Genomic DNA, 12,500 nt, shown 5'->3' with positions numbered 1-12,500 from the left:
GTCTTCCTCAAGATCCCCTCGACACGAAGTGATTTGAGTCTGTTTCTTGGAGTGAAGTCAAACGAAAGGAAGAACTTGTTCAACGTGGAGAGGATGATACAAATTTTAGTCTAGACATATGCTGAAATCTAGAGGAGGGCTGTGTTAGCTCATACTTTGGTCTTATTGAAAGCCGCATAAGAACATTGTATCCTTCTGGGTTTCACACCTTCTCTGGCCTAAAATCATGGTAATTTTACTTTTTGTACAAGTTATAGTTTTCTATTGTGAAACATGGTTACACACATTGTATGAATGCAGTTTGAAAGAAAACAATTCATGAAGAACGACAAAACAAATGAAAAAGACATGCACGCACGCTAACATACAAACATGAGAATATGTAAAATGTATTATTTCTATGGGTGCACTTCAATGTATTGTGTATGTGTGTGTGTGTGTGTGTGTGTGTGTGTGTGTGTGTGTGTGTGTGTGTGTGTGTGTGTGTGTGTGTGTGTGTGTGTGTGTGTGTGTGTGTGTGTGTGTGTGTGTGTGTGTCTGTGCGTGTTGCTGTGTGTGTTTCTGTGTGTGTGGTGCCACCTAAATTTTAACCTGGCTGCCTGAGGTCCAGCTATCTCCTGTGATGAATGGAGAGCCTGAACAGATGGCCAGATGCAGTGAGGCATGATGGGAAAAGGATTGAGGCAAGCAGGGCCAGGAGCCGGACAGTAGCTGTAAAGAAAATATAGAGAAGATGAAGGAGAGGGCAGAAGAAGAAGAGTGGCACAGCAAGCGATTAACAGACAAAAGTCTGGTAGAACGACGAGAAAAGAAGGGCAAACAGGTGGTTGATACAGATAAGAGCAGGAAGAGAGATGAAGATAGAGAACTGAGAGAGAGAGAGAGAGAGAGAGAGAGAGAGAGAGAGAGAGAGAGAGAGAGAGAGAGAGAGAGAGAGAGAGAGAGAGAGAGAGAGAGAGAGCGAGCACATGAGAGAGACAGAGACAGAGCGAGGGGGCCGAGACTAAGAATAAAGAGACAGAGAGGGAGAGATAAGTCAAGCCCAACAGACAGAAACACACATAAATGAGTGCAGCGAATGAATAAAAAAAAGGAATGAAAATAATTTTGAGGAGAAAGCTGAACTGAGGGACAGACCAAGAGAAAAGTCACGGGGCCATTGTTTTACCAATCCCGTTTATTGACGTGACAGCAGCGGCAACTTATTTCTAAGCCGTTGCCAGATTAGACCCCGACCCCAAACCCCAGCAGCCAGGTGGTGCCTCCAGCACACTGACTCACCGGGCTGGGACCAGGAGGATTGATTGATCTCCATCTACTAATCCCCAACTGGCGGCCCTGGCCCCACTGCCCTGCTCTCTCTGCTAGCCGACAGCAGCCCCCCCATCCCCCGCCTTCCCCTGCCTGCATGATTGAAGCACAACAGGAAGGGGCGTGGAGCTGGCTCCAAACATGGTCGTGTCTTCCAGGGAGGTGAGGCCGAAGGGGGGAGGCGCAGGGGGGAGCGTGAGGTGAGATTACCAGGGATGGGAATAGGTCGTAGTTCGTTGGTTTAGTAATGTTTTGTTTTTTTGGGTCTGATCCAGCATACATTAGGCTGACAGTAATTCTGTTGAGGTATTGTACATTATGTAATATATTGCAGAGAATATAGTTGTAGCATAAACGGCGAATCTGGCTCCCCAATTTAATAAATGGAGGCCCTGGTGTGTTATTTAGGGCAATGAGAACAACACATGATATTATAGGATATTATATAATAGTGCGTTGCATAACTAGATTAAATATGTTATATTATTTCAGGGACAAGCTAATGTGTGTAGTTTTTGTGTTTGACTTCCATCTTCCTTGAGGCATCCTTGAAGAAAATCACTTCTGCTCATCAGCGACGTGTATAATACAAATTTACTGGCAGACACGCTGGAATAAACTGTTTGATTAATAGCACATCATAATATGTGTAAAAGTTTTCGCACTACTACATCCGTTCACTTTTTCACCATCTGAAATTCACAACAACAACAATGCCGTTGGTTGTGGGGAGATTTTTTTTGCAAAAGCTGCTGGATATAATGCACAACAGTACACACCCCCTACACCTCTGACTCGTCAGGCACTGCTCCGGCTGGCGGCTCCTTCAGAACTGCTGCACTAAGGACCCTTACAGGTGATCAGTCCTACCCACGCATTTGATCCTCCAATGAAAATATCTCCCCTCTGAGTGGCAATGCGTAATGCACATTGTACAGTATATCAATAGAATATCCTGCCTTGAAGTTAAGAAAATCAATACCTTTTCATTATATTTTTAGCTAGTGTAGTATTTGTATTTTTACATATTTTTTAATTCTGTGTTGTTTCTTTTTACCTACCTCAGTGTGTGTGTTTTTGTAAGTTATTCGTCATTTATTGCTAAATTTGCACTGCAACACTTCAATGTCCCTTAGGGGACATAAAGAGTACTCCATATATCTATTAATCTATCTATCTATCTATCTATCTATCTATCTATCTATCTATCTATCTATCTATCTATCTATCTATCTATCTATCTATCTATCTATCTATCTATCTATCTATCTATCTATCTATCTATCTATCTATCTATCTATCTATCTATCTATCTATCTATCTATCTATCTATCTATCTATCTATCTATCTATCTATCTATCTATCTATCTATCTATCTATCTATCTATCTATCTATCTATCTATCTATCTATCTATCTATCTATCTATCTATCTATCTATCTATCTATCTATCTATCTATCTATCTATCTATCTATCTATCTATCTATCTATCTATCTATCTATCTATCTATCTATCTATCTATCTATCTATCTATCTATCTATCTATCTATCTATCTATCTATCTATCTATCTATCTATCTATCTATCTATCTATCTATCTATCTATCTATCTATCTATCTATCTATCTATCTATCTATCTATCTATCTATCTATCTATCTATCTATCTATCTATCTATCTATCTATCTATCTATCTATCTATCTATCTATCTATCTATCTATCTATCTATCTATCTATCTATCTATCTATCTATCTATCTATCTATCTATCTATCTATCTATCTATCTATCTATCTATCTATCTATCTATCTATCTATCTATCTATCTATCTATCTATCTATCTATCTATCTATCTATCTATCTATCTATCTATCTATCTATCTATCTATCTATCTATCTATCTATCTATCTATCTATCTATCTATCTATCTATCTATCTATAATGCATCTTAGCTTCTAACGTGTTACCGTGTTAGCAGTTAGCGTGTTGACGTCCTCTGTGATCCCGAAGAGTTGTAATCTTCTGCTCCACCTGTCAAGCTGTAAGCTGTCGACTTCAGCTCCCCAGTCGATAAAATATGATTCATACAGCGTATTCAGGTGCCGTCTGGCAATTTTACACAGTTGCTAGTCTTAAAATATGCCATAATGATGCAGTTCTCTGGGTAGATCCTCTCTGTGTGACACTATTGACGAAGCCTCGAGGCTTGACTAAATTCTTCACAAACTATCGGAAAATATTGGCTTAAAATGAATCAGACGTTTGAGTCTTGTTTCGGCTTACAGTAAAACAAACAGTTTCAGAGTTCATTCATATAATAATGATTTTAATTTTTTCCTGTTTTTCGTTTTTCTTGGCCTCTACAGCAGAAACACATCAGTACAATTGATACAATTTTCCCCAGTATACTTATCACGAGTTTCCCCTGTAGGACCACTGCAGTTTTGTCGATAATTATTGTATCTAATCTCACTTTACTTCACCTCACTTCACCTGATACAGCTTTGACATAGTTGTCTGACAGACGAATGCTACAAACACAGGCTTTCATACAGGCAACCTTCACAGTTAGCCAAATGGCATACTGGACATCACTGACAAATATGACAACAGTTAAATTAGGGAGATCTGTATGCGATTCGCACATTTGCAAACGGTTTGTAAGCATTCTTCTGCACAACTACAGAACTGCATACTTCATAGAATAGACAAGCTGTCTCTTCTAATAAGGCATTTATTAAAAATATTTACTGGCAGATTTATATTTAAATCTGTCATCAATCGCCAACCTACTGCTTATGTCTCATGAAGTTAGAGAGCATTAAAATAACCAATGTTCAATGTTCATAACCTTGATTTGGAGATGTTGGCCATCAGAAAAAAAACATACAACTTGGTCTTTATCCATCTTTGTAGTGAGAGGAGGGCCTGTGGACAACGGGTGTACTGCTAAGGTTGAGTACCATTGAGTCACCCCACACTCCATAACAGGGCCTTTATAGCTTGTTGAGATCATAAAGTATGGCTACTGATTTCTCATATTGGATTTTTAAGAGTGCCTCAAAAAAAAGAACTGTAGCCGAAGAAAATTACAATATTTCTCATCGTATACAGTATAGCCTGCGAGAAATTGTTGTTAACAATTAAGCAATTCATAGGGATATTTGTGGATGCTACAGAACTTGACTTTCAGTTCTAGGTTCAAATACAATATGTTGTTTTTCTAGTTTAGTCGATTTCAAATTTTTTAGGAAGACTAACCTTGCAGTGTCTAAAAAAACAGACACCCAGGCGGCTGTAGTTCAAGTGTAAACAATTGCAGGAGCAAAGTGATATTAAAGGAGAGAGCGTCGAGGCCAGCGTCTGTGTGGATGAGTGTGCAGAGAGTAGCACTTGTTATTGCATCAATCCCTCAAGTTCATAATATAGTCCTGTGCTCCTTATTTGGTCTTGCCTCATCTGGTGCTCCAAGTGTCTGGGGCTTTCTTTGTACGTTTTTAAAGGGGTTTGCTCAAGGTACAACTCATTCAAAGTGTGCATCCTCAAATATGTAAGAACTCTTTGAAAACCTTTGTATATGGCTACCCATTAACAAACACACTGTTTTCTGGCAGTGTGTGACTTCTGGTAATAAAATGCTGCGTCTAATATTTTATGGGGACGCACTTAATGGAGCCCTGATCACAACAGCCAATAAGATGCATAAAGGAGTCCATTGACCTTGCAGGCTAGCCCTGTCCCGAAGGGTCTATGAAAGGGGTTTGGAACCACCAGATGTTCGGTCGATGAAACGATGACTACTGATGGATTCATTATGTATACAAGTACTAAAACTGGGCCGTTAACCATAGAATTCATCACCCCCGTTTTCTAAAGCACGGCCACGCTAGTTTAGCCCTTGCTATACCTCAGCACATAATAGTACACAGTTTTATCATAGAACCCAATCTTTACCAGTGAGTCCCTGGAATACAACCAGCAACCTTTTGGAGGTCTACTACCAGCTCAAGCATATCCTCATTCTGTCAGCACCTCCGCCAAAAATATACTAGACAGAAACTCTTGTGTTCCTCTCTCCCCCACTAAGGGCCCTATTTTGACGGTCTAAAACACAAGTGAGAAGCGCCAAACGCAAGTACCTTTTAGGCGGTTACCGGCTATTTTACCGGCGGATAAATTACTCTTGCGCCCGACGCATATCTAAAAAGGGTTGGTCTGAAGTAGCCTAATTACCCGTAGGTGTGGTTTGGGCGTAACGTGCAATAAACCAATGAGAGTGCCATCTCCAAACTCCTTTAAGAGCCATGAGCGCATTTGAATCTGACGAGTTGATATTTTGACAGCGCGTTTGCAGTCTCCGATGAGACAGATGCATGACTACATGAATTTTTAACAAAAAATGGCTCAGTTTATGGCCGAATAATATGGCCTTATTCACACATGGAATAGCGTTTTCTTCCACAACTTCAGAACACTGAGTCCTCAAAAAAAATTCTGCAAAAAAAACTTAACACACATATGAAATCTATTTAATGATACACGCAATACATTAACAAACGTCGTCTCTAACCAGTATTGGATGCATTATTGTTATCGACTTGTGTTCCTGATATGCATGTGTCCCCCCGTTAAAAATACTTTGCCCTGGACTGTATTATGCGTTACGTGTTTAGTTTGCGTGTGTTTAAACAGATGGATGCACACAAGCGCGCCCGCATTCATTAATTTTTTTACACATACACACACGCGCGCCCGCATTCATTCATTATTTTTAACACTCACTTGCGGTAAATCAATGTTTCCTCACGATCAAATACTCATCAATCCTAAAAGTTATGGGCACGATATATGAAAATATGTGTTTGCTGTACGGTTTTTGCAGATGCATTGATTTAAAATTACAACTTATTACTGCTGTTTCAGCTGTTCTTTCCCAAATAATTTACCAAGAATGTGTGGCTAGGTAGATGAGAGAAGCAAAGTGTATGCACGAGGTGCACAAGCAACATTATGCATGCGCCCTTAAAATAGCATCTGAACAGCGCGCCACTGACTTTAAACCAGGTATTTCCTGGTTTGTGGCGGAATTGTTTTCTGAAACTGCAAAATAGCACCAGGGAACGTTTGCGCTAGAACACGCCTCCTCCTTTCGCCGAACCGCCCCTCGGGGCGCAAGATCCTTTCCTTATTTACCCACGCGTGGCGGTGGAGGGAAAAGAACGCTCTGCGCCAGTTGCAAACTAGCAACGATATGTGTCAGTGTAGAAAGTCAATTGCGCTGGATGCAAGATGGGGCCCTATGTCTCCTTCCTCCTACCAAGGCCCGGGCGCCCATCCCAGCAGGGTAGTCAGAGGTCTCCTCATAGGAACAGGGGTGTACTGTGGTCAACATAGAGTGAAACGACACGATACACAGAACGAGCAGGAAGAGACAGAAGAGTGAGCTCAAGTGAGAGGGTGAGGGAGAGAGAGGAGGGGGGTTAGAAGGCGACATGCTTGTTTACCTGGCAGTAAAGCTCTGTGGTACACATTAATCACATTACTTTAGATGAAAAAGTAGGCTTTATCCTGTGGTTCCCGACACCCACGCTTCAGCAGGAAATTAAAACTAGAATTCAGAATCTAACCCGACCCCAACCTCATACATGCTCTTCCAACCAGTTCCTGTACTTTATTTTCTGCAGAATCAAGTGTTGTTGACTCTGAAGACGCCTGGGGGAATTCTTAAGTGGTGTGTGTGTGTGTGTGTGTGTGTGTGTGTGTGTGTGTGTGTGTGTGTGTGTGTGTGTGTGTGTGTGTGTGTGTGTGTGTGTGTGTGTGTGTGTGTGTGTGTGTGTGTGTGTGTGTGTGTGTGTGTGTTTGCATGTGTCGGGGCGATGTCTGTTTGGGAGCATGCGGGTTGATGTGCGTTTGTGTTTGTGTGTCTCTTTGTGTTTGTGTGTGTGTGTCTGTGTGCGTGTGTGTGTCTGTGTGCGTGTGTGTATTCATGTGTGCGCAAGTTTTGTGACTGTGTCTAAGTGGTTGTGTGTTTTCTAATGTGATAGAATTGGAGTGGACAGTGCTGTTTTGTTGGCTGATTGCCGTTGCGACACCATTTACATTCATTGTCAGCCCAATCGCCGTCTGCGCGAGATGCTAACAGACAGAGATGCTACGAGTGTTCCCGAGCAGATATATAAGTTCAGCCACATGCGCTGAATGAATAACCGAGCCTTGTTGCGCTACGTCTCTGAGGCTTCCCCTTATTTCACTCTCATTTCTGTGAAAGCAATCTGTTGAAGCGGGGGATTAGAGAAGAGCTGGTTGTACACAATGTCTATTAGAGTAATGAATTTGATTCCTGATTTGTAGAGTCCTCCTATTTTGGAGGATTCATGTTCTCTCAGGTTGGTAAATTAAAACATTCTGCTCCTGGTTTTGGAGTTTGAGCATCGGGAATGAACCCATTTCTATTCTCTGGAAACATATCATTTCTATTGGAAAGCTGCACGCCAGAGATACGCACAGCACCCCCTCACACACACGTACAGATGCAACAATGTTCAGATCGAGTTTTGATTGACTCAAAGCTAAGTTCAGTGTCTGCATAGATTTGTATTCATTCATTCAGCCATTGTCAAAATAAATATGTAAATAGTCGCTGGATGAAAAGTAGAGGTCATTATTTCATATCCATTATTATTATTATTTCATGAAAGAGTGTGAGGGAGAGAGAGAGAGAGAGAGAGAGAGAGAGAGAGGAGAGAGAGAGAGAGAGAGAGAGAGAGAGAGAGAGAGAGAGAGAGAGTGATGTGTGTTTTGTTGTGAGTCTGTGTCTATGTTGCGTTTAAAGAAGGGGTGAGTTTTGTATCGGTTACAATTCAAACCAACAGAGCCATATGACATGACTGCAGAAGCTACGGAAAAGTTTACTTGGATAGTTTAATAACACGCTGTCACACTCAAGGTAACTGGTTTGACCTTGGTTACTGTGATCACCTTGGAACGACCGGTACCCGTAGCAATCAACCTATAGATAGAACTCTTATATGTTATACGGCAAATCCTCGCCAAGACAAGACAGAAAAAGCTTGACCTGTTCTGTCAGCAGGGTGTGAAACTCCTTCTGTTTCTATTATAGGGAGTAAACACATCACCTGCTGTACCAGATGTGAAGCAAGTTGACACAATGTATTATGGATCAAATAAAGTAAAGTGTTTGAGTTGTTTCTTTGTAAATCCGATTAATATGTCTGGTCTGTGTGCGTGTGCGTGTGCGTGTGCGTGTGCGTGTGCGTGTGCGTGTGTGTGTGCGTGTGTGTGTGTGTGTGTTTGTGTGTGGGGCGCATGTGTTTTTTTTCTTTGCATTTTAAATCGTTTCTGTGTAAATGTGGATTTATACTGTCTTTGTTTTAGTTTTATTGTGTATGTGTGTGTGCATGCAGCATCAGCACATGCGTGTGTGTGTGTGTGTGTATTTGTGTGTATTCGTTACTTTCCGCCTCCTCTTTTCCTCTCTTTCGTTAATCCCCCCAGCCTCGTCCTCTGCTCATTCTTCATATTTTTCTGATTTCAGAAGTGCTCGGCCTTGGATCGATGTTAGTCCTGCGCTGCATTGTTGTTTCAATGTTGCATCTGCAGTTCTGTTTTAGGTCATTCTGTAGTTTCCCTCTAATGTCTTTTATGAGAAGATTGCTTCAGAGGAGATTGAATTACAAAGAGTTGCCAGGGAAATGAACTTCCCGTCAGTGTTTGGCTGTTAATGTGCAACGGAATACTGAGATGGATAAGGCCAGGGTGTCCTGGATGGACTGCGTTAAACATACTCACACACACACACACGGGCGCACGCACACGCACACACACACACACACACACACACACACACACACACACACACACACACACACACACTTACACACACACAGTTACACACATGCATGCACGCATGCAAGCACACACGCACACATGTACCCACACATTCAACAAAAAAACACATACATGTACTCCTAGACAGGTGCAAACACACATACACACACCAAACGCACACACACACACACACACACACACAGACATACTCAGAACCCCACTTGCATACAATATAAATATTCTGATTTACACAGAAAATGGTCTAAAAACACACACTCAGTCTACACCTAATTTCCAGTGTTGCTTAAAATAGTATATAATTTGGTAAAATAGTAGTAAAATCCTATATTTTTGCCAGACCTTTACCAGTATTTGAACGTTCCGGTTTGTGAATGTTCCACTCTGCTTCAAACACAGGTGGTGTTGTTTTTGTGACGTTGAAGGCCCTTTTGGAAATCTCTTTGACGTCACGACGAAGGCACAATGGTGGCGAGTCGTGTGTGGATGTGTGGAGTTGACGTTGATGGTTGTGTGTTGACGTAGGTCGTAACCGTGGGGATAACACACATAACACACCTTTCCTTTGTGGAACTCTGAGGCTAAAAACGTTTGCTAAATCTCATACTGTACACAATTACTGTATTTTGCCTAACACACAGGCACAATACAGTAATTGCAAACACATAAAAATGAACTATTTTTGCACAGACCACTGTAATAGAATAACCCTGCCTGCTGTTTGGCTTGGAGATAAGGTATAGATCTTATGGTGTGTGTGATTGTGTGTGTGTGTGTGTGTGTGTGGTGTGTGTGTGTGTGTGTGTGTGTGTGTGTGTGTGTGTGTGTGTGTGTGTGTGTGTGTGTGTGTGTGTGTGTGTGTGTGTGTGTGTGTGTGTGTGTGTGTTTGTGTGTGTGTGGAGGTAGGGGGAGGGGGGGGAGTACACCTATTCAATTCTACGCACAGCAGTAGACCAGTACTTTGAAATGATATTGAGTTTGCCAGGGCTCAATTGGACATGCTCCGCTCTGAGTGGTTTTGAGGAGTATTTAGGAGCATAATACGGATTAAGGCTTAAAGTTGTTTCTGTACAACGGTCATCCCACATTCATTTCTACATTTTTAGAGGACCTCAGCAAAAGTAAATCAGAACAATGGAAGAGAAAAGATAAGGTCTGATGAATTCTTAACTATGTCAACAACTCCAACTGAACTAAACAGAGACACATCCTTAGGTTGGAGTACACCAGATTATTTTCAAATACAAAATACTTTGTCAAGCAGTGCACGTACATCAATGAAGTCTCAAGATTGACAAAGATGTACCATTTCAATTTTCAAAAGTGGCCCGTTAAGCTCTCAAAGACCAAGGTCCTAAGATGTCAGCTGTGCTTCGCGTGACCAACACAACAACAAACAACAAACAGCAAGGATTGCCTCGTTCGCGGTTGGGGGATCCCTGCTGAAAGGTCTGGGTTTCGATTGCAAATGTCCGCAGCCTAACCTCCGCAGCCTAACCTCCGTACAGGCCTCTTAGGAGGTAAAGAGGCCTCCTCACCCTTCACCCACTCCTTAAAGTCCTGGTTCGGAATGGTGACTCCAAGAGCACAGCGAGCAGGAATGCAGGCGGGCTGTGATTCTTCGCTCGCCTCAAACATTTTGCCTATTTTGAATCTGAAAATGTCTTTTTCCATGTTTTTTTCACCTCTCGCGAAAGACTAAATGTGAGTCCCTGTACCCCCCCCCCCCCCCCCCCCCCCCCCCCCCCCCCCCCCCCCCCCCCCCCCTCCAGCCGCCCCGGCCCTGCGGCTGTCCGTCAACGAGACGTTGGTGGTGGACCCCGGGCGTGACGTCACCATGAACTGCGAGGTGATATCGGGCTTCCCCCGGCCCACCGTCACCTGGTCCCGCTACCCGGGCGCCCTGCCGCTCAGCGCCCAGGTGCGGGGCAGCGCCCTGGTGCTGCGCGCCGTCACCCCCCGCCGACGCCGGCTTCTACAACTGCACGGCGGTCAACAACGTGGGGAACCCCGCCCGCCGCAACGTCAACCTGGTGGTCCGCTGTAAGCCGGGGGGGGGGGTGGGGGGTGGGGGGCGGGCGACGGCGGGGAGGAGAAGAGCTGTGTGTGTGTGTTGGAGTGGGGTGTCTCGATGTGTGTGTATGTTTTTATGTGTGTGCCCTATGTGTGTGTGTGTGTGTGTGTGTGTGTGTGTGTGTGTGTGTGTGTGTGTGTGTGTGTGTGTGTGTGTGTGTGTGTGTGTGTATGTGCGTGCGTGCGTGCGTGCGTGCGTGTGCGTATGGAATGAGTTTGTTGTCTCTGAATGCATGTTTCAAACCCTGCCATGACCTGCTTACACTACATACTGACTGAGTGAAGCCCACACATGAACACGTTTGTTCATGTGTGGGCTTTCAGTGTTTGCGTCAACGTTTTTGACGGTATCTTAATTAACATCCATGCTCATTTGCACACGTATTCTATAAGCATGTCTACCTGCTATGACATGGTGTCTTTGGGTTTGAGTAGCAAAAAAAGAATGTTCTCTTCAACATAATTTTGCGTGCTGCTGAAACAAAAGCGTTTCCACTTCTCGGCCCCGGCGGCTATTTTTAGCCCTTTTAATCATCTTTATTCACTCCAATTAGTTATACTGGAGTGGAAGCAATTAGCAAACAGCCTCTTGTGTTAGTTAACAGTGCAGCGAGCGTATGGTGGATGGCTTTCTGCTGTAAGCTTAATGGGCCTGAACACACTGTCACACTGACACAGGTGGGGAGTCAGTGAGGGAAACACACACACACACACCCAAAGATATGTAGGCTCATGTGCACGCACACATAGACACGCATGTGCACAGGCAAAGGCAAACACACGCAAAGACCCTCACAGACACATGCACACACAATAATCACGGATATTCACACTCATAAATGCATCAACGCACAAGCACACACTCAAACACACACACCTACACACACATAAACAAGCATGCACACTCACACATGCTCTGTTGCAGGCTCCGTGCAAGTGTTAACATTTTGTTGGCACATATACACTGGTGAACCCGAGCACATGAACTTGTCTGGCCCGCTGCGCAAACACACACACACACACACACACACACCACACACACACACACACACACACACACACACACACACACACACACACACACACACACACACACACACACACACACACACACACACACACTCACACACACACACACACACCCCACACACACTCCCAGACACACTCCCACAAACACACATCTCACAGATACTCCCTGCAGGAACCCACACAGATTACTCTCTGTCTCGCTCCGTTTTAGTTCTT

The 12,500-nt window shown here is 43.3% G+C and overlaps 1 protein-coding gene across 1 annotated transcript in view; it reads left to right on the top strand.

Annotated features, from left to right (window-relative positions):
* LOC132472456 (MAM domain-containing glycosylphosphatidylinositol anchor protein 1-like) overlaps positions 1–12,500 on the top strand; it is a 52,535-nt gene that overhangs the window by 4,991 nt on the left and 35,044 nt on the right. Inside the window, 2 exon segments of the mRNA XM_060072063.1 lie at positions 10,955–11,139; positions 11,141–11,225. Coding sequence (XP_059928046.1) covers positions 10,955–11,139; positions 11,141–11,225 — 270 coding nt within the window.

The sequence above is a fragment of the Gadus macrocephalus genome, chromosome 14, assembly GCF_031168955.1.
Source record: "Gadus macrocephalus chromosome 14, ASM3116895v1".
Classification (NCBI taxonomy): domain Eukaryota; kingdom Metazoa; phylum Chordata; class Actinopteri; order Gadiformes; family Gadidae; genus Gadus; species Gadus macrocephalus.
This window is presented reverse-complemented; position numbering and strand designations above follow the sequence as displayed.